Here is a 26,652-nt window from a genome sequence, read left to right as displayed (position 1 = left end):
GGGAGGAGAGGGGAGGGGAGGGGACCAATCTCTCAGTATCCATCTTTGATATTTTGTTTATGTCCCTGTCCCCATCAGAATTATTTGAGAGAATCATCATCCCTTCCCCGAATAATAACAGGGGATCCCCGATCCTCGAATAACTAATATATTTTTTTTTGTTTTCGATTTTGAGTTAATCATATTAAAATAAAAAATTTAAATAAAAGTAAAGTTCGAAATATATCTTACATTAATATCCATTACAAAAGTCACATACATTAAATTAGTAAGTAACGCAGCATGCAAGGGATACAAATTTCTTTTACAAACTATCAAGAAAAAATCAATAGTCTAATACAAAATTGTTACAAATAAAATCGAATTTAGATTCAAAATTAACTTTTTCAATAGTAGCGTGGACACTTTATAAATGTGGATTATTCCCTTTACAACACAATAGTTAAATCAGAATAAATCAAGAGCAAATATTAGATTAGATATTAAAATTGTGGTTCTCTGTGGGCAATTATAACATCCAAAAATAAATAAAAAATAGATTTAAGTTTAAAATATTTAAAGAATATTAAAATTAAAAACTTTTGGGCTAATAGAATCTACTCGGTCTTTTTAATGTCCTAAATAAAAATTTAGGACTTTAATTAGTTAATTAGGCCTAAAAGTTTAATAATATAAATATTTTGATATTTTTATTTTTACCAATATTTATAATTTTATAATTTAAATTTTATTATTTATTTACTAGTAATTTTAAAAAATTAAAATAAAATTAAAAATTAAAATGAGGAAATTGGTAGGGGATGGGAATTCCACCTCATCCCCGTTCCCTCCCCGAATAAGAAATTGAGTAAAAAAATTTCTCCGTCCCTTCCCCGAATTAAAAATTTGGTATGAAATTATCCCCATACCCTCTCCGAATAGAAAAAATTCCCGAGGGTACCCGTCCCCGTGGGGATTTTTGCCATCCCTAGTCTGAAATGATTACATGATACGGATACACATGACTTTTTGAATTCGTATTGACATAAACAAACACCAGTAATAAACAGACATATGTCGTATCCATGCTGAACCACTTCAATACATTTATCTATTTTTGATACGATTATCATTTAATATGTGGTAATATTATTAAAAGAAACATCTAATGTATAGACTTAAAACTAATCAAATATTTGTGTCATATTCGTAGCACCATAAAGTTATTTATGTTAGAAAACCTATTTTTAACTTATTTAATAATAATATTGACATATTTGCCATATTTTAAATTATATTTTTATTTTTTAATTGTATTGAATGTGTTAAATGAGTAAATACGATTTGACACAATTAATAAATAGATTAACCTCTGCTTTGATATCTCAAGACATTAATTAATGAGTGTTAACATATATGTTTTCATAATATTGATTTTGATGATAACAAACAAGATTAAGAATGATTAATCTTTTAAGCTCAAATTATTAAAAAATATATTTTAAATAAATCATTATTTTTACATTATAAATATTTTATATTTAATGGAAAAATGATTTTATAAAATTGATTATTTTTATTCTTTTTAAATAAATCATTATTTTCACATTATAAATGTTTCATATTTAATGGAAAAATGATTTTATGAAATTGGTTGTTTTTCAAAGTTTATGGTTTAATTGAAAGAATTTTGAAAATTTTGAAATAAACAAGTATTGCTTGAAATTTTGGTGAAGGACTTATTTGAAAAGTGTCATAGCATTGTTGGCTATATCATAATTTCAAAAAGTTTTGGGATAAACAAAGCATTACTTATAAATTCTGAAATTGGACTTATTTGCAAAGTTTCATAACTTGTTGGGTCGTAGTACAATTTTGTAAAGTTTTGGAGTCAAACTATAATTTCAAAAAATAGTGCACTGTGCAGGTTACTGTAGCAAGCGGCTTACCGGTTATAAAAACTGGAAAACCGAATTCGAGGCAGAATACATCCAGAACTAAAACGGCTTATTCCGAATCCGGCAAGCCGGATAGGCAAAATTTTTGCCTTAACGGTAACATAAATCCGCCCTACCGGATTCCATAAACAACAAACCAGATAAGCCCAGAATGTGCATAACGGCTAGTTTTTGAGTTCAAACTATATAAACTCAAAACCAATTCATTTTTGGAAATCCAAGTAAGCAAGAACAAGTGCACACAACATATATTGAGCTTTAACTTCGTGAATCATCATTCATTAAATCATCTTTGTTCTTCAATTTGTATATCCACTCTTAAAGAGAGATTTATTGTTGTATTTTTCATTTCACATCAAATTGTGAGAGTACAAGTGTGAGAAACACTTGGGGTGAAGAGATTGGAGATATAATCTCTTGTTGTAAAGGTTCATTGACACCTTGAAGTCAATTGTAATCGTTTGAAGCCTTGGAAAGGCTTGGATAGTGAAATCCTCAAGCCCGGTGTGCTTGGAGGCGTGGAGGTAGGCGGGGATTGCCGAACCACGTAAAAATCCTTGAGTTTGCTTTCTCTTCCCTTGCTCTTTAATTATTGTACTTTGATTGAACTTATTGCTTTCAATTTTTATTAAGACATTAGATTGCTTGTTGTGTGGATTTGCTAGGATAATTTTTAAAATTCCAATTCACCCCCCCTCTTGGGTTGCACACTTATATTTCAATGAGTTCGTATTCATATTAGATTAAATTTGACACGACACAATATCACAAATTACTAACTCTAATTGGCACTCTTTAAATCTTTTCATAAAACATCTATTTCGATTATTCTTACTTATCGAAATAAATTGAAATCAAAATGAACCGAAATTAGAATGAGGAATAAGATATAAAATAAGTTGTTAACTTAAACTGAAGGAATCAGAATTGATATGAGTTGTATTATCATTAATGTATTTACTTTCTTTTATAATTACAATGTATTGTTACAAGTTACTAAAATGTCCTTAGTTATTTGTACACTAACAAAATAAAAAGTAAATATTCTTATTATAAATATGATTACCATTATTATCATTATTAATATGAATAAACCAATTATAATATTGCTATTACTATTATGATTATTTTAGTCATAACTATAGCGATTATGTTTTAATATTTTAATGGGACAAAAAAGGAATTTTTTATTTTGTTTAAAGATAAAAATGTCAATTTATTTTTCATTTTCATGCTCACCTTCCTTATTGGAATGTGATTCTCATTTTTCATTCTCAAATTTATGGATCCCACCTAAAATTCTTTCTCATTCCATTATACTTTTGGTAAGTAAACACTAACAATGAGGAATGAAATTCATTCTCATTTCCTGAAACAAGAATTAAATATACCATAATTTAAAAAATGTCCTTTAAAAAATAAATCACTCTTCTATTTTTAACTTAATTTTTGTATCGTTAAAATTCAAAGTAGTACTCTATTTTTTTCTCTCTTTTCTTTTACAATCTTATTGTTTACCCTACCCAAAAATTAAAAAAAAAATTGGTTAATTAATTTTTTAATATCAATCATTGAGTTAAATTAAACATACTTTAAATAATAATTTAAAAGTAATCTTAAGTAAAAAAATGTTTAATCAATAAGATAGGAAAAGAATTATAGATTATTATAAATAGGTGCAATTTAATTTTGGTTAGATAGGAAGAGACAGGTAAAGAAAAAAATGGATTGATTATTAATGCAAATAATTTGCAAGGAAAAAAAACTAAGAATGTATAATTAGATTAATATTTATTCTTAAACGTAATTTTATCTTAAGTGAGATTTCATAAGGATTATAAAGGTGTCAATAGTTTCACTCAAAATGTAAATCACCTCTTATTTGAGTGGTGGTCACCTCCTTCCCTTATTCTTAAAGTTGAGGAGTCGAGTGCTCAAGTAAGTGTTTTGGAAGTTGATTTTCTTCTGAATATTTAGACATAGATCTAGCTAATTTTTTGGCCTAAAAATCCAGAATGCGCCATCACAAATATGATTTAAAAGGTTCCAGTAGACTAATGATTGTAAACTCAATAAATTCTAACATAATTACAATAATGATAATAATTATTATAAGACCCTTGTGATAATTAATGGACAACCATATCAATTATCAATCCCTTAATTTATTTTGTTATGACTTTTGTATGTGAGTGTACAGCTCTTACATTATTAATCACATATCCCATTTAAGTAGTAGGCCTAAGCAATCATTACTTAAAAAGCATGTTAATATTATACCTTATAATATATTTTGCCCGTATGGTCATGTATTTGAATCTTTCATATGCCAACCCCACCAACAAAACCAAAGCCACCAAAACATTGCAGTATCACTGCTCCACATGGAATTGGAGTGGGTGGTGGAAAAATCATTCCCTTGTGACTTCCAAGCAAAGCAAAGTTAAAAAGTTCACTCTACATGACTTTTTTAGTTTATATATCAACTCATTGTTGTCCACACTGCACGGAATAGCACAATTCGAAAGCTTCTCATAATGAAGGCCTTGTTTTATACATTTCTTGCCCTTATCTCCCTCGTTCTCATCTCCTCCATAACAGTTCATCATTCTGAAGCAGCTGCTGCAGTGGTTGGAGTTCGTGCAGTCGCTGGAGCAAACCATGTCTGGCAGCACAAACCACAGATGAATCACGGCAGCTTTCGGGGGCCTCGGAAACACCTTGTTGATCCCACAGCAGCAGAAGAGCACCCATTTGAAGTTCCCAAGTTGCCAGTGTAGATAGATAAATAGCCCTTTCATTTTCATATGTTAATAAGTAATTGTGATGTTTCTGTGTGCCTCTCATTATATTCATTGAAATAACTACAACTTTCTTTAGTCTCTTGGTATTTTGATTATATCTGTGTGTCTATCATACTATTTCTTGAAACAACAACAAACTTGATCTTATACTCCACAATCCAGGTCATTTTCATCACCAAAATTTCCAGGTTCTGAACTTTCACATTCAAATTTGTTAGGTTACACAGCATCTGCTATCACATCGCTTAATCCTATCCAGTTTCATTAGAAAATATGATAAGAATGTCCAGTCATGTAAATTCTTAACTCACACAATCAGTTACCACAATGATCTTGACAAGAAAGTGCTTAGAAATAATAACAGCAATTGCCGGCCCAACCACAATGATCAAATTTGAAGGAAGCTGTGATTTGATTTATTACATATTACATATATATACGCTTTTACTATGATTGATCAAAAACTTTATAAATCCAAATGAGTGAGTATCCACAACGGGAAAATAAGAGAAAAAGAACACGAAGAGTATGTAATGATGAATTCCATGCTGAATCAGTAACAAGTTTCAGATCCCAGAAGCATTACATTCTTCGAGTAGCTTTAGTAAATTGTGTTCAGGAGCGCTAAGAGATGGTAGAATCAAGCGATTAGGTCTATTTGGGGGTGGTTTTGTACCCACAGCTTCAGATTCAAGGGCTCCTCCTTCTTTCATAACTGGTAAGTCGGCTCTCCTTCTCATGCCTGCTGATACTCGCTCCTTCCATATTCTTCCATCCTATTAAAATAAAATCTCATTATCAGAATCATAAATTTAACGGTTATCACCCAAAAGAACAATAGATGTGAGAATAGATGTGAGAACAGAAAGAAGTAAGCCCTCTATGAACACAGACCCATCCACAACAAAATGCGTAGAAAACCCACTCCACTTGTAAGCAAGCATCATGTATATCTCATCCGACTGTTGAGTTTCAACAAAAGCCATATTCTCTGGTCCATCCAAAGTAATTTAGTATTCAAACAGTATGATTTACATACCCCTTTCCACTATTGTAACATTGATAATTTTGTTCATACCATATTTCCAACTTGCATTCCGCTTTTGCAGCCAAAAAGAGAACTTATCAAACAGTAATACCAGCGTGGTCTATTTCAACTTTTAATCATTCCAAATACACACACACACACTCATCATGCAGTGATTTCATTGCCAACAAAAAAGGGGTGACCTCTAACATGACAAAGCTTCATCAAATACAGCATCATCAATCATACATACTCTGACCCAGTTATTTACATCTCATAGACTGCTAAGGGAGGGACAGAGGTATGGTGAAGAAACTTAAGTAGACAAATACACAATCAGCCATTTGGGATTTGTCATCAACTAAAATCACTTAACATCATCATTGAACCATAAGCAGCAGTGAAAATGCAATTTGATATCTGATGATCTGAATAATTGGGACTCTCTTCCTACAAGAAAGTTAATATGTAGAAAATCCCTATTATGCCATGGTAACCAGATAAAATCACTTATCAACAAATTTTGTATCACATACTTGGAGAGAAGGATAATAGAATCATATGATTCTTACCCATTTAGGTTATAAAGCTGAAGAGACATTCTTGCAATTCAGCTTCTTAATAGATAGACATAGGAATGGAAGTCAATAAGCTTCTTTGGCTTCATGAGCCTATCCTTTTAAGAAGCAAACTATGTATAATGGAAATGACGATCTTAGATTGTCATAGTTAACCACAATAATATCTCTGACTGCTCCATGTTGAAATTAATCTGTTCTCTCATATTGGCAATACCTTGTCTGGTGTGCTTAAGTTCCACACAGACAACCAGGGATCTGCAGTGATTGACATCATGAATCACAGACCCTACCCTAAGAAGTTGCAATTAAATCCAACAAGCTCATGAGAGAGAGCTATTTCAGATTAAACAGCACAAGATATAAGCCATAGTGACATGTGAAAACCTGATGGCTGTACAAGTTATATCCCTATATGCTGACAACATTCCAATCTGTGTTCTTTCCTTTCTTTTCAGTTTAGAGCAATCATCACTATTCAAAATTTTTCATTTTTCTTTATCCTCTAAAATTTGTATTATATAAAAAGTCAGTAAAACTAATCTGAACCCAACTGGCCCAATCCCAGTTCATGTTAAAGGATAGAATATGACACAAAATACTGTGAACCATCCAGAGTACTTTGCTGAATTCATGCTAATGATATCAACTATTAGAAACGAATCTACACAAGTCTGAAACCTCTATAATCTGGCACCTATCTGAGTAAACGATGCAATGGCCATTTTGAAAGATCAAATTACATCCATTTTGAAAGATCAAATTTCTTCTCAAAAACAGCTTTGGAAATTACAAAATGATTACTATTCTGTAAACCCAACAGGCAAAAGCTCTATCTATTATGCTTTACTCTCAAATCAGAACGGATTCAATTCAAGTAACATTGAAAATTCTATCATGCTAAAGAATAGTGGAAAGGATAAACAGGAAAATCAGGTTTGAGCATAAATAATCCAATGATGATAGCTGAACGCACAAAACACGGCGTAGAGATGAAACATCATGGGTCCAGGTACGCCATACAAGTTAGCTTCAGTCGTAGACAGACCAAGAAAAGAATAAAGAAAGATTGGTTTACATTGTGTATCAATGGTTATTATCACAATTGACCACACAATGTTTGACATTTAAATACACACAAGACATTTGCAGATCCATTGAGAAAATAAATCACATATGAACACACGGTTATAGAATCTCGAAAGAACAAACAAGATTCTTCAAACTTACATTGAGAATAGAGGGTTCTGGAAGAGGGCATTGAATTGGGAGATCATTATCAAGAGGTTCAATAGGGTGTTCGACTGGCTTAAACTCCACTGCTGCTTGAATCCCATGAGCACCTGCAGCTGCAGCTGTTGTTGCAGTCCCAGGAACTGCACCTGTAACCGCAGGATTTGGTGGCAACACTTCTCTTTCATCCTACATATTGCACAAATTAAAAATAGACTTAACTCTCAATCTTATTGAAAAAAAAAAAGAATAATAAAAAGGCAGAGAGAGACAGAGTCTGTGTCCTTACAATGGCACTTTGAGTTCGTCGATGGCCAGCTCTCCCCACAGAGAATCTTGAGAAAATACCCACCATGTTGTCTCCTCTGTCACTGATCCTTGATAACTTTAAAAACTCCTTTGACTCTCACACTACTGTATTTGTATTTGTATCGAAAAAGTCTTCTTCATATTATTTTGATCGTCCAATAAACGTCTGTCACATCCAAGATGATAAGGGCAGAGGCAGGGGAAGCTGTAAGCTAAAGCTGTGGCTTCTCTTGCTTGGCGTATTGGGTTTTGCCTGCATATAGATTCTGTCAATTTTTTAATAGATCTTTCATGGTGTTATCATCTGGTCCCCGTGGTTTCGTAGCATTACATGTAAGGATATATTTTGTAATATTTTTCATGAGTATTTCTACCGTCTTATTCTATTCAAATTCAGTTCATTTGAGATTTTTTTTTTCCAAAATTTTTAAGGATAATGTTTAAATAATTGATTTTCTTGGAATTGTCAATGTCTGAGACGAATAAGACACTATTTAGTAAGTCTAAATTGACCTTAAATGATACGGTTAATCATGTCAAACTTGTTTCATTTATTTATTTTTAGATTTATAGTTCTCGACTGATGGAGTGGCGTGGCGGAAGAGAAAATTGATAGGGTAGGATAACTATATATCGTTCTAGTAGTGGATCAAACCAATGCGGTTAGATTACGCTTTAATCGAAGCGTAATTAAATCTCGTTTTAATTCAAATGACTTAATGAGATTTTTAATAACGGCTTAATGAGATTTTTAATGCAAGATTAAATGATGCTCTAATCCAAACGATTTTACAAGAGAGATTTTGATAAATAATACCCAAAGGAAATTATAAAAGAAAGGATTTTATTGAATAATTGAATTTGAGCTATGAAAATAATTACAAGACCTCTTTATTTATAATAGAGTAAACCCACTTCCTTAAGTTCAATTAAAAAAAATCACAATTATAACGGAAATAAAATATAGTTTCTTAAGTTAACTAAATCACATACCTTAATTGACTCTGATAAAAATAGAAAGTCCTACAATAATAAAATATCATAATTGACTCTAATTAAAATAGAAAATCTTAAAATAATAAAATTGTAAAATCCTAAAATTCCTAAATTAACTTCCTACATCATCGACATGCAAACTAGTATATTATACAATTAATTTTTTGTTTTTTATATTGTGTTGATTCATTCTTATGTTTGTCATATATTTGAAATTTATTTGTGTAGAGTACAACAAATATTTTAGAAAATCTATTAAAAACATGTTAAACAGGAGAAATTTTAGAAAAATATAAAGATTTATATTAAATATGTGAAACAAATATGATATGATTAATAAATAGATAAATTAATATCTGAAGTTCCTCACATAATCAATAAATGGATTAAATCTCCATGCCAATTCAGATTTAATAAGATGTGAATAAGACACGACACATTAACTCAAATTGTCACCTCTGTTTTACATGCAAACCAACATTGTGTACTTAACTGTGCTTTTGTAAAAATTTAGGGATTAGAAAGTTATTACCCAAAAATATTTTTTGAAATGGGTGTTATCACCTAAGCCCTGTATTCGATTATTTAATAAAATATAAAAGGTTATATAAGATGTGGATGATAAAGTCCAATTATTAATAGAAGCTTAATTACATGTTGTGGTTACTTATAATTGAATTATAATTAGACTTTTGAAGTGAACAGTGAAATGACTTTAATGAGAAGAAAAGGACCGGCTGAGTGTTGACAAAAATCCACTAACGAAGAGATGAATTAGTTTAATTATAGAAACAAATCTAAGAGTGAGCAAGTTGCAAGATGAAAACTAATAAACAAAGTGAAGCCAATTAATTGGTTGCTTAAGGTAAGCGGCCAAAAGTCGGCTTCAAAGCTGGTGGCTTCGGTTGATCGTAGACATGTGTTGGTTTGAGAGGTTGGACACACGTGTCATGTTTGCCGTCAATGGGGATGGGTGGGGCCCACCTCCACCAGCCGTTTTGTTAGGTAACTGTTTGATGAACTTCATTAACAAAAACAACTGCTTCTGTGCATTTTTCGGTGGTTCATTAATTTAAATTTATATTATTAATTGTCGAATTTAATATTTAGCATTTTGTAAATAATTTTTTTTATTTTAATCTTGTATTAAATATTAGTGTAAATAAATCATTAAATTAAAATTTTGATATTTAATATAATATAAAATGTTAGTTTAAATAAATTACGAAATTAATTTTTTATTTATATGAATATTAGTTTAAATAAAAATGAAAAGAGTGATAAAAGAGATTTTACCCTACTTAAACCCAAGTTGAAATAAGAATTAATTGTCCCATTTCTTTTGGATAAATTTTTTTGGACTAATTAACTAGTCCTGACAATCAAACTTGTTTAAGATTGGAATAAATTTATATGAATTTAATATTTTTGGAAGATGAAAATATTGGATGTAATTATCGTGCATCTGGTACAACATGCATTTTAATCATTTTCTCTTTTTTTTCTTTAGTGGTAATAGCTGATGATGTCGAAAAAACCACCTCTACAATAGAATTTGAAAAGAAAAGGGTAAAATGCGTTTGGTAGTCCTTATTTTTCTTCCATTTTAATCCATTTTCAACTCACCGACAAAATCACTTTATTTATTTTATTTTTGAAAAGGAAAGTTAAACATTCTACTAACTCAAAGAAGCAAATAAGTACATCAGTTCATAAGGGTATAAACCCATCCATACAACATTCTCGCAAGTCTCCAAAACTAGCTTAGTTAGAGAGTGAGCAATTGCATAACAGGATCTAGGTATTTATTGGATTTTAATTTGATTAAAACCCTTCATTAAGTTATGAATTTCTTACACAACCCAAACGATCTCTCTCATATTGCTCTACTTGTTGTTAACATCTATCTAGTTAGGGCTTCCAACTTTGTTGTGGGACCTTTCCTTGATTATCCATATGTATGTATGCTAATAATTGAGTTCGTTTGTAAGCATTCGTTTGTAAGCATGAACAAATAGCTTCAACCTTGGCTAGCACTATATGTGGATCTTCCTTTTTATTTTTAAATAGCAGCTGATTTCTTGCATTCTAAATCCTCCAACAAATAGCCACTAACATTTCAGCATCAACTTTACTTCTCACACTCATCCTCCCCTGCCGCAAGCTTATTATGTCTTGGTCATTTGTTCCATTTAGCTCCTCTGCAAATTGAGTTAGCTTCCATATTTTCATAGCTCTCTTACGTGTTACCAGTGCATGAAAAATATTCTCCTCCCCATTTTTACAAAATTGACAAATGGGTTCTTGAACTACCTTCCTTTTCCAAAGATTTTCAGTAGAGGGGAGAAGGTTTTTGGTCGCTCTCCATATAAAGATACTCAGCTTTTCAGGTATCACAATAGTCCAAATGATTTTCCATTGGCTACCAGAATTTCCAGAGCTTGTTGGAAGTGTACAACATTTCAACCTTAAAGCAACTTGGGATCCACATTTAACACTGTAGTGTCCTCTTTTCTCACAATGCCAATAGAGCAGGTCCTTCCTTGGCTACCGAAGTAGTGGAATGCTAATAATTTTATCTACTTCCATCTTATCGAAATGGCTATAGATTTTATTTACATCCCACTAATTCTCTTCATTAATCAAACTTGAAATACAAGAGTCTATTGGTAATATTGGTTGTGAGATAGGTCAGAAAGTCAAAGGCCTAGGGATGCATTTTGCCTTATATATTTGTATCTCATCATCGTGCCCAATCCTCCATCTTGAGCCAGCAGAAAATGACTTGTCTTTCCTAAAGAATGCCTCTCCATATAAAGCTAGGAACGAACCCCGAATTTGCTTTTAGAAAATCATTTTGCCTGAAATACTTAGCCTCCAATACTTTAGCTACCAAAGAGTTTGGGAATTGTAACACTCTCCACCCCTATTTAGCCACCAAAGCTTGGTTAAAACTGGAAAAGTCTCTAAATCCCAACCCTTCTTAACTATTTGCCTGACTTAACCTTTCCCACCTTGCCCAGTGTATACCCCTCTTTTCTTTTTTTGATCCCCACCAAAAATTAGCAATTGCTTTTTGAATATCATCACAATTTCTCAATGAAATCTTGAATACGCTCACAGCATAGGCTGGAACAACTTGAACCACTGTTTTAATCAATGCCTCCTCACCCTCATAAGAGAAGAACTTATGTTGCCAATTTGAGATCTTTCCCATCACTTTAAGTTTTACATCATTAAAGAAACTACTCATTTTCCTCTCAAGCATTAACGACAATCTGAAGTACTTTTCATGCCTTGAGACTACTTTGAGCTATAATATATTCTTGATAGCTTAAGCATATCCCTCTTAATGTTTTTGCTCAAGAACATTGATAATTTCTCAAAATAAAACAGTTGACCTAATATAGCAACATAACAATCAAAGATTCTCTTCAAATTCTAACAGTATAAAAGAGAAGCTCTAGTAAAGATAAGGTTGTCATCTGCAAAAAGAAGATGCGAAATCTTTACATCTTTGTCAAAAGATAGGCCACGAATGAGTTTTTTTTTTTTTTTTTCCGTTTCGCCTACATTAGTAAAGAAGGTTGGATTGGACCTCTTGGTACTTCTTCAATGATCACGGCAAAAGAGATTGTAGTAATGTATATCATAATTAGATCCACTCACTTTTGGGAAAAGCCTAGTTTGATAATTGTTTGTTCTAAAAACTTTCACTTCGCTCTATCGTAAGCTTTACTAATTTCAAGTTTTTAAAGCCACCAAAACATTTTCTTTTCCCCTTGCTATGTCTAATTTTATGTAAGCACTCATAACATATAATGATATTATCTATTATAAGTCTAGTAGAAGTGAATGCACTTTGTGTTTGAGAGATTACTTGGTGGAGGAATTGTTTTAGCCTATTTGCTATGGTTTTGGTAACAATTCTATAAATAATATTACACTAACTTATTGGTCTATAATCTGTAATTTTTCTAGGCTTTCCAATCTTAAGGATCAATGCAAAGTAAATATGGTTTAGAGAAGCTATGGTACCTTGCTTGTTGAGGATATGCATGCAAGTTGTGAAGACCCCTATTTTCACCATTCTCCAGTGATTTTGGTAAAAAATTGTTAGCAACCCATTAAGTCCTAGTGCTTCTGTTGGGCATATTTGAAACAAAACTTCAGAGACTTCTTCCACAGTAAAAGGTTACTCTAGTTGCTAATTTATGGCTTCTGTAACTCGTGGAGTTATCCCTTTTAAGGCTACTGTTATTTGTGCTTGACTTGGTTCAAATGTGGCGAAAAGCTTTGCAAAATAGTCACAAAACTCATGCTCCACCTTCCCAGCCTTTTCTATCTAGCAGCTCATTTCATCTTTAATTCCTGAAATTCGATTTTTCTTCTTTCTTTTATAATGGAATTAATTTGTGTATTTGTCCCATTCTTTCAACTAATCCACCCGTGATCGTTGCTTCTAAAAGATTTCTTCATCAGCAAGCATATTATAAATTTGTCTTTCTACTCGTTTTATTTCATCCCTATTTTCATACTGCACACAATTTTATCTCAACCTCTATAGTTGTTTCATTAATTTCCTCCAACTTATTTTCTCTTATACCAAATTCTTCCTTACTCCACCATTTCAGCCTAGCCATCAATACTTTAATGACTTTCTAAAATAAAGCTATGGGATTGCTTTTGTTACAGCTTCCATGGATACTCCACTCCCTCTCAATTATTTCTTTACAAGCTTCATACGAACTTGTCATATTCTCGTAATGAATTCTCATGGATATTTTTTTCTCCATCATAATCCAATGCCTCTTTTGTGAACTTCCATCAGTACCGGACAATGATCTGAGGTCCAGGTTGGAATATGAATGGCTACACAATCATAAAATCTATCACTCCACTTTTCATTGCACAAAAACTTGTCCAATCCAACCATTCCTCAATAAATTGTGACCCGTACCTTCCATTAGCCCAAGTAAATAGGTATCCTTTATACCCTGCATCTACTAGATTGTAATCTTGTAGAGCTTCTCTAAATTCACTAATCATGCTTAAATCTCTCACATTACCTTTTATCTTTTCACAAGGGTGTAATATTTCATTAAAATCGCCAAAACATAACCAAGATGAAGAGGATAAACCTGCTAAGTGCCTTAGAAGCATCTATGTATGCTTTCATTGCCCCATTTGGGGTGACTATAAATACCCATGCATCTTAGGTGCTTCCCATTTTCATCTTGCACCTCATCATCAATATGATGTTTGCTGAAGGATTTGATTTGCACTTTAATCTTCAAAGTCCATAACATCGCTATGCCACCTTTTTTACCACTTCTGTCCACCCCAAAGCAATTATCAAACTTTAACTTCCTACTTTTGTTTTACATAAAAATAAGAGTTGAGGCCTGTGCAATTGGAGAATTTTTTGTAGTGCTAGAAATGTTCGGGTATTCCTTAAACCCTGACCATTCTAGTTAATGATTTTTATAGCTTTCAGTGGGCTAGTTATCAGCCTTCGTCGATATCTCTATTGTAGTTAAAGTTATCAGCTTCACTTCCTCCATTGCCAATGATTCCTAGTTTAGCTTGAATTTATTGATGGAAAGTGTTGTTGCTTATGCTCTATTACTGGTTTCAAAGGGCTAGATAATTTTGCTCTCTTATGTCTTGGGCTTGGTTCAACTGGATTATTTTTAGTTTGTTTGGAAGCAATTTGGCTAAATTTATATATTCCTTTAGTACTTATAGCACGGGCTTGCAGCTTCCACTTTCTTCTATTGGGCCTTGAGTGCTTTGTGCACAAGCCTTTATCCACTTCTTCTTTGTTTAGACCTTCGACTTTGGTTTGTTTTCCCTCTTGGGTTTGATAGTCAAGGCCCACTTCCCCTTTATAAACTTCAATTGGTGCAGCCTCTTCATTTTCTCTCTTCTTTGTATTTTCTTTTCCTACTTGATTGCTCGGATATTTAGAAACTTTCCATTGCCAGTTATTGTTGCTTGTTGCTTGCTTTGGCCTTGCTTCTTTTTTGGCTCTCCCATTGCTTGCATTAAATGATCCTCACATAACTGCTCTCTTTTAGCATCGCTTACTTGTTTTGCTACTTGACCCACCATCTCATTAACGAGTTTTGACCCTGTTACAATACTTAAGTTCATTTCAACATGCCCTTGCTAAGAAGCTTCATGATGATCCCGCTGTACTAAGCTTGTTCGTTTATTTTCCACTCTTCCAAAGTTTCTGCTTCACCACTCTTTGGCCTTGCTTCTTTTTTGGCTCTCTCATTGCTTGCATTAAATGATCTTCACATAACTGCTCTCTTTCAGCATCGCTTACTTGTTTTGCTACTTGACCCACCATCTCATTAACGAGTTTTGACCTTGTTACAATACTTAAGTTCATTTCAACATGCCCTTGCTAAGAAGCTTCATGATGATCCCGCTGTACTAAGGTTGTTCGTTTATTTTCCACTCTTCCAAAGTTTCTGCTTCACCACTCTTTTTTTTTTTTCGATTATGTTTAGCTTTCTCACCTACTTTGATTGTCTTCATCTAAATACCATATGACAACTCTATTTTTAGTTGTCCCTTATACTCACCATATTCCTAAAAGTTATGCCCAATGTGTCCATAACAAAAGCAAAAATCTGATAGATGTTCATAGCCCATTAGAATTGGGATTTTTTTTTTCACTATCTTCTTGTTTGAGAAAAATCATTTTAGTAAGCGACTATGTTATATCAATAGATATCCGTATTCTCGCGATTTCTCCAATGCATTCTCCATTCTCATTTGTCTCTACTTCCTCCATTGTCCCAATCTGCTCTCCTAGTATCTTGAGTGTATCTCTTTCTATACATATAATGGATGTATTCTTGAGCTGCACCCAAAATAATGTATGTGTGAAAGTTTGTCTTGTAATCTCGCCGATACCTTTTGGCTCTGTGAGAACAATCGATACTCTGTTAAAATGCCATGGACCTCCTAACATTATTCTTCTTTTATCTGGTTCCAGAGTGAACTTGAACATAAAAATATGGTTTCCTAAACTATCAATCCTTACTTCTTTAAGTGTTCTCCACACTAGTTGTAGTTGCTCTTTAATCATTTACACTTCTTGTGTGAAGTATTTTGCTCACCAAAAAATCGACCTTTAGTTTTCATGCTTCCTTCAAAATTTACTACCTTTTCTTTGTTTTGCCCTAAAGCGCGGATTAATTCTTGTGTCCATAGTTATAAGGACTCTTTAAGGGCTGAAAAAGTCATTCTACTCACCTAACAATTTACTCCGTGTTCAAACCCTTCACCAACTCTGTCTCCCCAAGTTGTAAGACTAAACTAACTACAAAGCTTTAAAAAGGAAAAGAAAAAAAACTAAACCACCCGACCAGTGAGTTAACTTCTAAAAAGTCATGAAGACCCCTTTACTCATCCATTCAAAGTTCTCTCCAAGAGAGTGAGAGAGAGAGAACTTACGAAGGAGACCCGTTAGTACAAAATCACTTTATTAAAAACATTCCGGGCTCTTATTTTATTTTCCCCATTATGAAAAATAGAAAAGGTATTTCAAAATTCAAATAGAATAAAAAAATTAAAAAAAAGAAATTTTGTCTGGCCGCAACCCTACGTTAACCGCGAAGAAGGCGCACTCGAAATTCGAAAAGCACTGCAATTTCAGCTGAGGGGGAGAAGAAGAAGAAGAAAAGAAAGAAAAAGAAAAGGAAAATAAAAAAATAAAATTAAAATGAGCGGAGAAAATATGGAAGTATGGGACGATGATTTCTTAGAGGAACTGAATCAAGTAGAACAGTTGGCTCTCTCTTCTTCTTCAACTGCTTTCTTCTCGCAACCTCCTCCTCTCATTTCCAGTGCCATGAATAATAATAATAATAACAATAGTAATCCAATAATCAGTTACTCGCCTCCAAGAAACCTCTCTCAGAGAACCACCGCCGCCGCCGCCGCCTCCGCCGTCGAAGCCAAGGATCTTGAAATTCAGCGTCTCAAGGTTAGGTTTTTACTCTCATCTCCTTTTCTAAATCAAGAATGCGATTCCTTAATCGTAATACTCTTTTATGAAATGTCTTTTTTTCCCCCTTAATTGTGATTTACAGAGGGAGCTCGGACTTGTATCCAAGCAGCTCTCAGAAATGGTATGGATTCTGAATTTTTTTGAAGTTTATTTAAAAACATTTATTTTTAGAATCCAGCTCTCAGAAATGCGATTCATTGATTTTTTTTTTAAATGCGATTTCTCAGGAACACGAATGCTTGGAACTTAAGAAGGACAAAAAGGAGAAAGAGAAGCTGATTGCTAATATTCATCACTCCAAGTGTCAAAAAGTGTTAGTAAAATTGTTTTCTTTTTTGCGTGTCATTTTCTCAGTCTTTTTTAATTTTACTTTTTTTAATTGTTCCATTTCTGGTGGAATTTATCTATTTGAAGGTTTTAATGAAGCTAATGGTTGATCTTTTTTCATAATGAACTATCCAAGATTTTTTCTTTTTTTCTTTTTTTCTTTTTTCCTTTTTCATATAAGCTCGTATATGATTGAGATGGTCCATATGAGAGATTCCCCATTGCTAGTGGGGCAGTTCCTGAGCTAGTATATGTGATCTATTTTTAAATTAGTTAAATTTATCAGAAAATCTTTAATGTTTGCCTTGTGTAACAAGAAGCAGAGAAGGACAAAAACTCCTTCAGAATGTGGGGAAACAGCAGAATCGAAATTAAAAGCAATACAAAGCACACTGGCGTAGGTAAAAATGGCTTTAAAAATTGTCTATGGTGAGAACATTTTTTAAGACTAAGTCACCCTTAATATTGCCTAAATTAACCACCCTAATTAGCCTTATTTTGAAACCAAAGAATTATCAAGGTAAAACTTTCAGCACTAAGATGACGGCACCTTAATATTTCTGACTTACTAACTCTAGACAATACCACTTAAGATATTAAGCTTTGTATATGTTCTTTTCCAGGGTAATTTGGCTTTGGATTGGTTGAAGTTTAGCTAATGCTGAAGATTTTCTAAATTTAGTGTTTTGAAGTTTTGAAGTTTATCGTCTCATACCTAGAGGATTTGTATTGCAATTGGTTAATGGACATGTGGCATATACCACATTTTATAATGAGAACTTGTACCGAAGGATATCTGAAACTGAAGTGCCTCCAAGCAGTTATAACTCCTTATGTTCATGTTTTAGCACGTATAATTTATTTTTTCATTGGAATATGTAATTGTAATTTAAGATAAAATTCGAAGTGCCTCCGAGCAGCTATAACTTCTTATGTTCATGTTTTAGCACATAGAATCTACTGTTTCAATGGAATATGTAATTGTAAATTTAAGATAAATTTAGGTAATTGGCATTTCCATATGTATATTTTGCTTTTGGTTGTAGTGTTAAAAAAAAAAAAATTGTGAATGATATTGGCTGTCGCAACAGGAAAAATGGCGTTCCTGCAGTGGATCATCATGAGGTTTTCCAACAATTTCAAAAGGCAAAAGATTCAGATCAGGTTGGCAATCAAATTAATTCAGGTAAGAAATGAGTTGGAGGCAAGAATGTGTTGATTTTTTTTAGCTGTTTTTTTTTTATATTTCAGTGCTTTTTCCTTGTTGTATGTTAGCCAGCTCAAGCTGTAAGGCTATAGGAATCCAAGTGGATCAAGCTTCCCATTCTGATCATCTGCAAAAGTTGCGGGCCATTTGGGGCTCCCCAGGAGACCAAGAATTGGGAAAAACTATGATATCCAAGTTGTTTGTGGATTGTTCACAAGAGTTTCATGCCCTTTTTGGTTGTATGAACATGAATACATCATCGATAATGAAAGTCTCTCTGCCAGTTAAAAGTTCTGTTGGAGCTTCGAAGTACCACCATGCAGACACTGATCCTAGTTCTGAAGCTGCAAATATAAGTCATCTCTATTCTGTGTTGACAAAGGTACCTCTCACTGATGCTGTTTTATATACTTGTTAAGACAAAACATGTTTGAAGACCATGTTCTTCCATCTGCAGCGCTAATTTACGTGGCAAGTGACAGCAATTTGGAAACGTTCGGGAGGATTCGTCCATGTTGATAAATATTTATTTTCCACCACTAATTTTCCATTAGTACACTTTTGAAATGCATTGAATATTGACCCTTGGTTGGTTATTTTTTTTTTTCTTTTTTTTGTTTCCACTTGCATTTCCCTTGTACTATATGCCTGTGGAGGTTAGGACATGGAAACAGAACAATGGATTAGATTATTGTTGTGCCCTGTTTCCTTTTCACAGTTTGTTGTTTTCTCTTTGAGTTATAAAAGGGAAATATCAGTGCTTTCAATTGCATTTCTAGTGTAGTACCAGATGACCTTTGCCTATTCAGAATTCAATAGCAGCAAATGATTAGAGTCTTTATTAACATCATATTAATATGTATCAATATCATATGACAATATCTATTTTCCTCTACGGTTTTTTATTTTTAGTTCTACTATAATGATGCCAACTATCAAACTTCCCGGTGCATTTTGGCGATTCCTATAGCATTCGACCCACATTTGTTTAACCATTCTCTATAAACTATATTATCGATTGGGATTGCTGTGGACAATAATATTTAAATGTTTGGGTCCATGTGATACAATATTACTATTTATCCATTATTCTTATTTCTTGCACTTTTAGTACTTGGTGCCACCGATTTTGTAACTCTCTAAAGAGTGGCCAAGTTTGTTATATATAGTAACTCAAGTAGCATTAACCACTGTTACCTATCATCTTCAGCCTAGTCTGATTGGTACCCTGATATTTTTACCTGCAATCCTAAACTGATTAATACTAGTAATATTGATTTTTTTTAGTTTGATTCATTCCTAAATTCAGATCGGTAATGGAGTGATGCAGTTGGAGACTTTGCTTGAACCCTTACTTGGTCTTTGCAATGTTAATAATGTGAGTAGTTTTTTTTTTTTGGTTTGCTACTAGTATGCTTAATTCCCATAAATGCGTTATTACTTTTTATTTGGATAATGTAGATAGGAAGGGGAAATATCTATTTTTGTTTTATGATGTTTATATGAAACCCAGGCTCAGCATTGGGTGCTCACTGAATTATTTATTTATTTTTAACATATGAGCAACACAATGTGATTAAATTAAAAAGTAATGTCTATCTCCAACATTACTATTTGTATGCTTAGATCTCAAATATGTATTCTCTATTTTGCTGATAATAGATGAGGAAAGGGACATATCTATTTTTGTTTTATGATGTTATTTGTGCTTTTGAAGAATGAATCAACAACTACAATGTAAGAAGCTCTAGCTCGGCATTTGGCACTCGCTGAAAATTTCTTTCTTTTTCTTTTTTTTTTCTTTGAACATATGAAATAACACAATATGGTTAAATAAAAAAGTAATTTCTGTCTTTGATCCTAAATTTGCTAGAGTAAAATCACTTGGAATGTATTGATGTCCACGAGAATCTCTTCGATAAATGGTACCAAGGATTACTTATCTGCCGAGCCCTAAACTCTTGGCTTGAGAATCTGCGCGTGCACTATGGAAATTCACTATTGAGTCAATATTTTACTCTGTGATATTCAGTTATGTAAGCCTATCCATAAATGTTTTGCCGCAAGTATGTTTATCTTGAACTTTTGAATGTTCTTAAATCTCTCTCTCTCTTTCCGGTTTCCATTATTTGTTTGTTTTAATTTTTTCACGAGTCTTGGTGATTTCCATTTTTTTTTTTAGAAAATCTGTGTTGTCTGTGCTGAGGAATTTGTTCCTTTTTTAGGTGGTGGTTGTTAGCAATTCTTTGCGTGTACTAAAAGTGTTCTTGAAGCATCTTTTGACTTTGAAAAATAAAGCTGGAGAAAGGTATTGCTTCATTGGCATGACATACACACTTGTAGACTTGCGCTCTTATTTTCCTTGTTTTAGGTTGATCACATACTTTGAAGTTATGGGATTGTTGGTTATTGAGTTCAGGGTTTCATTTGTTCGTTACCTTTAATTGTGCCATGATCATATATATTCTTTTTTGCTCCTTGGTAATGGTTTATTACAGCTGAAGTACTCCTACTGAGCTGTTGTTTAAGCTTCTAGGTTAATGGTAACCTTGGTAGGTTATTAGAGTTGAGATGACCATGTGGTCATGTGTCAAATCCTCTAATTTTATTTTATTTGTACCATTATTATGTCATGTTTGCATTTATAGGTATCCTATAGATGTGTTCGTGCTTGATGGACATCCTTTGCGTGTGGCTACAATTGTTACATTTGACAATATCTAGTGATTTAAAAAAGTGGTTGTTAACAACAGAGGAACTACTTTGAATTAAAGGTGTCAAAAGGTTGGGCAATGCCCAAATGTTGAAGTCCATTTGAGGTTCTGGACCAGGCCTAGCTTGGGCCCACTAATGTAAGGCTAGGCATTACCCACTTGCTGGCTTGGCTCATCAAATTGGCTAAATTCAGATTTACCATTTTCTGATATGAAACAAGTTAATATTCTTCAAATAAACTGAGTAATAAATGAGGCATGGAAATACGACTATGATTCCTTTCCTTATGTTTTCTGTCATTATCAACTGAGATAATGAACAAAGTATTACAACAATAATGGGTCCACTTCAAGTTTACTCCTAGTGATAATGACTTGTGTTGGTCGATAATTGCGAGAAAATGTTGATGGTAGAAGTTCCATACCTGATGAATTGTTTAGATTTAGAATTGATTTAGCAAATATTTTAACTAGACAACAATGAGAACCATTAGACTTATTGAATTAGTGGAAACAACCTTTGAAGACCTTCACTATTTTTTCTGCAATGGCTTGTGACAATATAACTTCTCATGTCAACAGTAATTTGTGGTTAGCTGGTAATTAAGGTGCCTAGATATTGGTTGATTGAATGCTTGAATGCCTCATGTCATAATAAATGTGATTTTATAGCTGATAAAACACAAGATGATGGTGATGATGTGATTGAGAAAATCCAAAGATAAATGATTTTTACCAATGTACTTCATTTGTTTTATTTTTGTATTTAGAGTGGAGCATTGCATATGATTGACGTTGAAGTGGGTGCCAACTTAATTTGGTTTGCTAAAACTATAGTGATGCAGTTTTTACTCCTTATTATAGGTTTGTAATTAAAGTGTATTTGTATCTTAATTTTATTATTATTTTTTAATTAATAGAAATAAAGCACTTTATTTTAAATTTATGGTGTAGCTATCTTCGTTCCAATGATCTAATTATAAATGCAAAGAAACTTGAAGAACTTTAATTTTTTATATTAAAAAAAAAGATAGATTTAAGCGGGATTTGGTTGGCCTAGAATTGGCCTGGAGCACAAGCTAGCATTACCTGCAACCTTTTGGGCAGTCCCACCTGCTTGCCACCTCAGTCCTCAATTGAATTCCTCATTCTAAGGTCCCAAGGAGGATTTTACCTAGGATATCATGGATACAGAATTTAGTTATGATTCCCTTTAGAGCAATGATGATACACCTACAAACGCCTTCGTACAAAATAATATATACAAACTGATGTGCTATAACATGAGTGGTTGAATGAAAACATCACTTGGCCCACATTTTTATTTTATTTTATATTTTAATTCAACCAATCATCTAATGTGATGTCAGTTTGTACAAGAGTTTGTAGCTGTAATATTACTCTTTCCCTTTATTAACTTCATTTTGGGAGTAGACTAGTTAATATCCTTTTCATTCACCAGTTGCCTGATAGCTCGTGCTCAGTAATGTTATGCTTCTAACTTTTATATTTGCGTGCTTATGAACTTTGATTTGATCTTTCCAGTGCACTCTACTCAGGGAAAATGTCATGGTCGAGGGAGTTCTTTCTAGGGACAACGTCCGAGATCTTCATGGATCCTACACTGCAGAAAATAGACTGTTTTATTTAAGACGGGATGAGGCTTCTTCTTCAGGCTGTAATCCTTTTGGAACAAGATTTTCTGATGCAGAAACTCTACACAAAAAGGGAATCTGGAGTCCTGTCATGGCAACTTCTCTTTCTCGTGTAAATTGGGTTTCTCTCTTTGAACTGATGCATCAAACAACTATGAGGGTTACTGATGAACATGTAAGATCAGAGGCAATTTCTATCATGAATATGATTTTGATGAGCAGTTATTCTTACATGGAGAGAGAAAAGTAAGTTAACAGTATTCTTCTTGTTAAATGTTTTAACATGACATGGTGCCCTTTTCTAAAAGAATTTCATCATTGAAATACTGCTTAAACCAGATTTGGCCAGAAGCTGGTATTTGAAAATATTTCACAGCTGCTAAATAAAGAAGCTGGCGTACAAGTGCAAAAGGAAGCTGTGCACCTTCTGTATCTGCTGCTGAACTGTAAGCCCACATCATTTTGTTCTCCCATTATTATCATTATTATGGGTGTTAGTAAAATTGAATCACACGCAGATACCGTTCTAGCCACTTATCTGTTTTCGTATTGACTACAGGTTTGCTCTTCTTTTATTTTAGTCTAGTTAGCTTCAATGTTTTGTTAGATTATCTTGTATATAGTTCAAGCATGTTTGTCATAACATTATCAGAAAGTTTTGTCAATCTAAGCGGCCAAATCAAAGTGAGGGCAAGAAGAAGAACTAGATGTTCAAACCTCGTATCAGATTAACCACTCTAAGTTTCTGTCCATACATGATGCAATATAGAACCAGTTCCAACCCTTTTAAGTTGTAGTTTTCAGACAAGACCTCTAATTAGTGCTCTCTAATACTTTGAACTGTTGTTTTTTATTTTTATTTTACTTTTTACTTTCAAGCTGACTAGCAGAGCACTTTGAGTGATCTTAAAAGTTACTGCTACTCTCATCTCCTCTCTGATAACCCCATTCATTCGTATGTTTGAGATTTAAAGTTGGCGTGTATAGATTTGCTCATAGTTGCAACACTTTCCTAACAATTTTTGATTTCTTGATTGGATAAAAGGTCCGAAAATATTTTGTAGATTCTGCTCTGGTTATAAAGAGGAGAATGCTGGTGTTGCAGATGACAGTCATGTAAATCTTTCGCCTTCAATCTTGGAGAGCTTGGCAGACTGTATAGGTTGTTGTGGAACCAGTGTACAGGTAGCATGCTATTAGATGAATTTCAAATTTTCATTTATTTGATATAGTATCACTATTATCATTATTGCATCGAGTTATTGTGTCTCTAGCTGCTTGATTTTATGCCCTTGCTTATGAGTTTACTTTATAATAACAAACAATAATAATAACAAACTATTATTATTCTTTGTGTTTGTTGCATAACTATTCATCCCAAAAACTTTAAATTTGTAGGGATGCACTATAATATTTTAAAACAATCCACAGACAGTTAATGAAAATTTAATTAATTGACATTGCAAGGATTTTAATGGAGGGTCAAGTTTCTCTGTGCTATCATTTAACTAATAAAACAGCAGATTCAAACACAACACCACTTTGGTAAGATAGACTTAGAGACATGTGGAGGCACCATTAAACCTAAAAAATCTTAAGCTAGTAGTGTGGGCCTAACAAAAGTGGTGGAGCTCTTAGTATTTATCCCATGGCATTACTTGGTGCTTGTCAACAAGCTATCGCTCTCATTAGGCATTGTAAGTTCAGAGCCTCCTCTCTTTCAACTCAACCTCTTGTTTCAAGTTGTCTATCAGTAGTTTTGATATGCTAAAATGATAAAAGTTTTGTGAAATATCAGTAATGTGCGCATCATTGCAGGTTAAATATGATCTAAAGGCATTACTCCTGTTTTTTAAATTCTCTTTTCTTGTTTGATACGTATATGCCCTTATTTATGTTTTTCATTTTTAGCATTTCGACCTATTTTCTGTTCTCTATGCACTCTACGTTCTTTCTTTCCCTCTTGAAATCTTCTTCTTCTGTATGAAAGTTTCATTTTGCATCTGAAACCTAGAGCAGTTAAAGATGTCACTGAAAAGTTTAGGACCTAGTGTATGTTATTGTATAAATATTGCCTTTACTAGATGTTTAACTCATTTCCTGGATCTAAACAATTGTGAGCACATAACTTGTCTGTACAGTTGTCTCCACTTAAGGGTTTTATCTGTGGCCACTGTCAATTGTTGGTCCGTCAAACTCTCAGTTGAATAATCTTCAACCTGGAAGTGGATCAAAAAGTTGTTGCCTTTTGTCTTTTCTGAGTTAACTGATTCCGTCTTAAATCCTATTTTTCTCAGTAATAACAGCCATAAAATTATGTCTGTTATACTATCTAAAATAAATGGACTTTCAGGACTTGGAACTTCGGAGAAATGCTATTATTCTGTTAGCTTTGATAGTATCATATGGGAGACCTGGTGTTGAAATTCTGGTGAGTCAAAAGCTACCTAGAGAGGCAAACTTCCTGATGCTAATTTTGCAAGTATTAGTGGCGGAGATAGACACAGAATCATCAGCTTATACCGTGCCCGCAGACTTGTTTAGAGCAAGGTAATTGATAGCAAAGGGGTGCCTAGCTTCTCCATAATCTTTGTGTATTCATAGCTGCTTATACCAAGATCACTTTTGTATGTAGGACATTGCTGATACGGGAAACTCTTATATTACTCAATCGGCTTGTGTCAAATCCTTCATACTCTTCTATTGTATTGCAAGTATTAACAAGCAGCAGAGATATGGCCAGTTTGACTGTTGATGTTGCGACTAGGTTGTCAAGGAAAGAAGAAAGACGGGGGCAATCTGATAGCATAAGTAGGCAGATGAGGGAATCTGAAATTTTGGACTTAGGTCGGAAATTCAAAAAAAGGGTTTTTGCTTATTTAGGCGATAGCATATCATAGACTAGTACTACATAATATAGTTCAAATGATCTGTAAATTTTGTGCGGTGTATGATACCACTATTGTATAATGACTGGAAGTAGTGCGGAAGATTGGGTATAGGAGAGGCAATCTCCATTTTGGTGGAAAATTACCCTTTAACTGGCAGGACAGAAGTCGACATTTTGACACTGCATTCGTCTCAAGCGATATACAACGTTAGGCAAAGATAAAAAATCTCAACTGTAGAATTTTACCATGACCTTGCCTTGTAATAACCCTCAAGAAGTATTAACCATTTTTGTTATCAAACTTATAAGAACAACTGTGCTAACAGTACTTCGTCATTTGAGGTGTGAGTTGAATGATGATCACCACTCTTGCATATCTTTGCTAGAACTTCTTCTTTGAGATATGTCGAGGCAATTTCCATGATTTTTCTTGGAACTTTTCCTTGATAGTTCTCTTGCCGAAGCCACACGCATTGCCATGAGTGCGTCAACGGATGACCATTGCTGGACTTTCAAATTGTTCAAGGGGTTTTGCTGCTGATTTGGAAAAATCTGATTTTGTTGTTTGTCAATTAGTCCTAGGATTACAATAATGTTCATCATCTGATTTGTTGTTTATCAATAAGACCGGATATTTTGTTTTGCATTTTAAATTTGCAGTTTGAATGAACTCAGTGCAGTGCACAATATTTGAAGGGAAGAAACGCACGCTTTTGTTGATCAAATCACAATGCTCCAAGATCATGCATTACATAGAAAATGTGATTTCTATGCAAGGAAACAAATCCAAAGAAAAGTAGGCTAAGAAACGAAGGTCACTTTCATAACTAAATCTAACAGAATCGTATTTTGTCTGTTATACACGTCAGCACACTTATTGTAAATATTTTCACAATGATCCAGAACTTTTACCAATTTTCAAATAAGTCCGAGAACTTTTGCAGAT

The 26,652-nt window shown here is 33.3% G+C and overlaps 2 protein-coding genes across 4 annotated transcripts; one reads left to right on the top strand and one right to left on the bottom strand.

The window, feature by feature from the left end:
- Positions 1-5,108: 5,108 nt before the first annotated feature.
- LOC102617355 (uncharacterized) lies at positions 5,109-8,140 on the bottom strand. The gene is made up of 3 exons (XM_006471404.3): positions 7,869-8,140; positions 7,577-7,768; positions 5,109-5,517 (listed from the first exon to the last, which is right to left on the bottom strand). Exons 1-3 carry the CDS (start codon positions 7,932-7,934, stop codon positions 5,308-5,310), a joined length of 468 nt encoding a protein of 155 aa, XP_006471467.2. The 5' UTR covers positions 7,935-8,140; the 3' UTR covers positions 5,109-5,307.
- An 8,120-nt stretch (positions 8,141-16,260) lies between these two features.
- On the top strand, positions 16,261-26,042 carry LOC102616853 (protein SENSITIVE TO UV 2). 3 transcript variants are annotated; one of them, XM_006471402.4, is made up of 12 exons: positions 16,261-16,889; positions 16,996-17,034; positions 17,141-17,226; positions 18,332-18,426; positions 18,516-18,829; positions 19,757-19,825; positions 20,673-20,755; positions 22,721-23,062; positions 23,156-23,262; positions 23,862-24,001; positions 25,170-25,366; positions 25,452-26,042. In XM_006471402.4, exons 1-12 carry the CDS (start codon positions 16,626-16,628, stop codon positions 25,714-25,716), a joined length of 2,001 nt encoding a protein of 666 aa, XP_006471465.2. In that variant the 5' UTR covers positions 16,261-16,625; the 3' UTR covers positions 25,717-26,042. The 3 variants fall into 3 exon arrangements, with proteins under 3 accessions (XP_006471465.2, XP_024952246.2, XP_006471466.2); XM_025096478.2 differs by lacking the exon at positions 19,757-19,825; XM_006471403.4 differs by lacking the exon at positions 20,673-20,755 and having other exon boundaries at positions 22,707-23,062.
- Positions 26,043-26,652: the final 610 nt, after the last annotated feature.

The sequence above is a fragment of the Citrus sinensis genome, chromosome 5 (assembly GCF_022201045.2).
Source record: "Citrus sinensis cultivar Valencia sweet orange chromosome 5, DVS_A1.0, whole genome shotgun sequence".
In the NCBI taxonomy this organism is placed as follows: domain Eukaryota; kingdom Viridiplantae; phylum Streptophyta; class Magnoliopsida; order Sapindales; family Rutaceae; genus Citrus; species Citrus sinensis.
This window is presented reverse-complemented; position numbering and strand designations above follow the sequence as displayed.

Coding starts and splice junctions, on each gene's coding strand:
- LOC102617355 (XM_006471404.3), bottom strand. CDS start 7,934: ATGGTGGGTATTTTCTCAAGATTCTCTGTGGGGAGAGCTGGCCATCGA. Junction 7,769..7,868: donor GACGAACTCAAAGTGCCATT/GTAAGGACACAG, acceptor TGCAATATGTAG/GATGAAAGAGAAGTGTTGCC. Junction 5,518..7,576: donor CAGAACCCTCTATTCTCAAT/GTAAGTTTGAAG, acceptor TTATTTTAATAG/GATGGAAGAATATGGAAGGA.
- LOC102616853 (XM_006471402.4), top strand. CDS start 16,626: ATGAGCGGAGAAAATATGGAAGTATGGGACGATGATTTCTTAGAGGAA. Junction 23,263..23,861: donor TCTGTATCTGCTGCTGAACT/GTAAGCCCACAT, acceptor ATTGGATAAAAG/GTCCGAAAATATTTTGTAGA. Junction 24,002..25,169: donor GTTGTGGAACCAGTGTACAG/GTAGCATGCTAT, acceptor ATGGACTTTCAG/GACTTGGAACTTCGGAGAAA.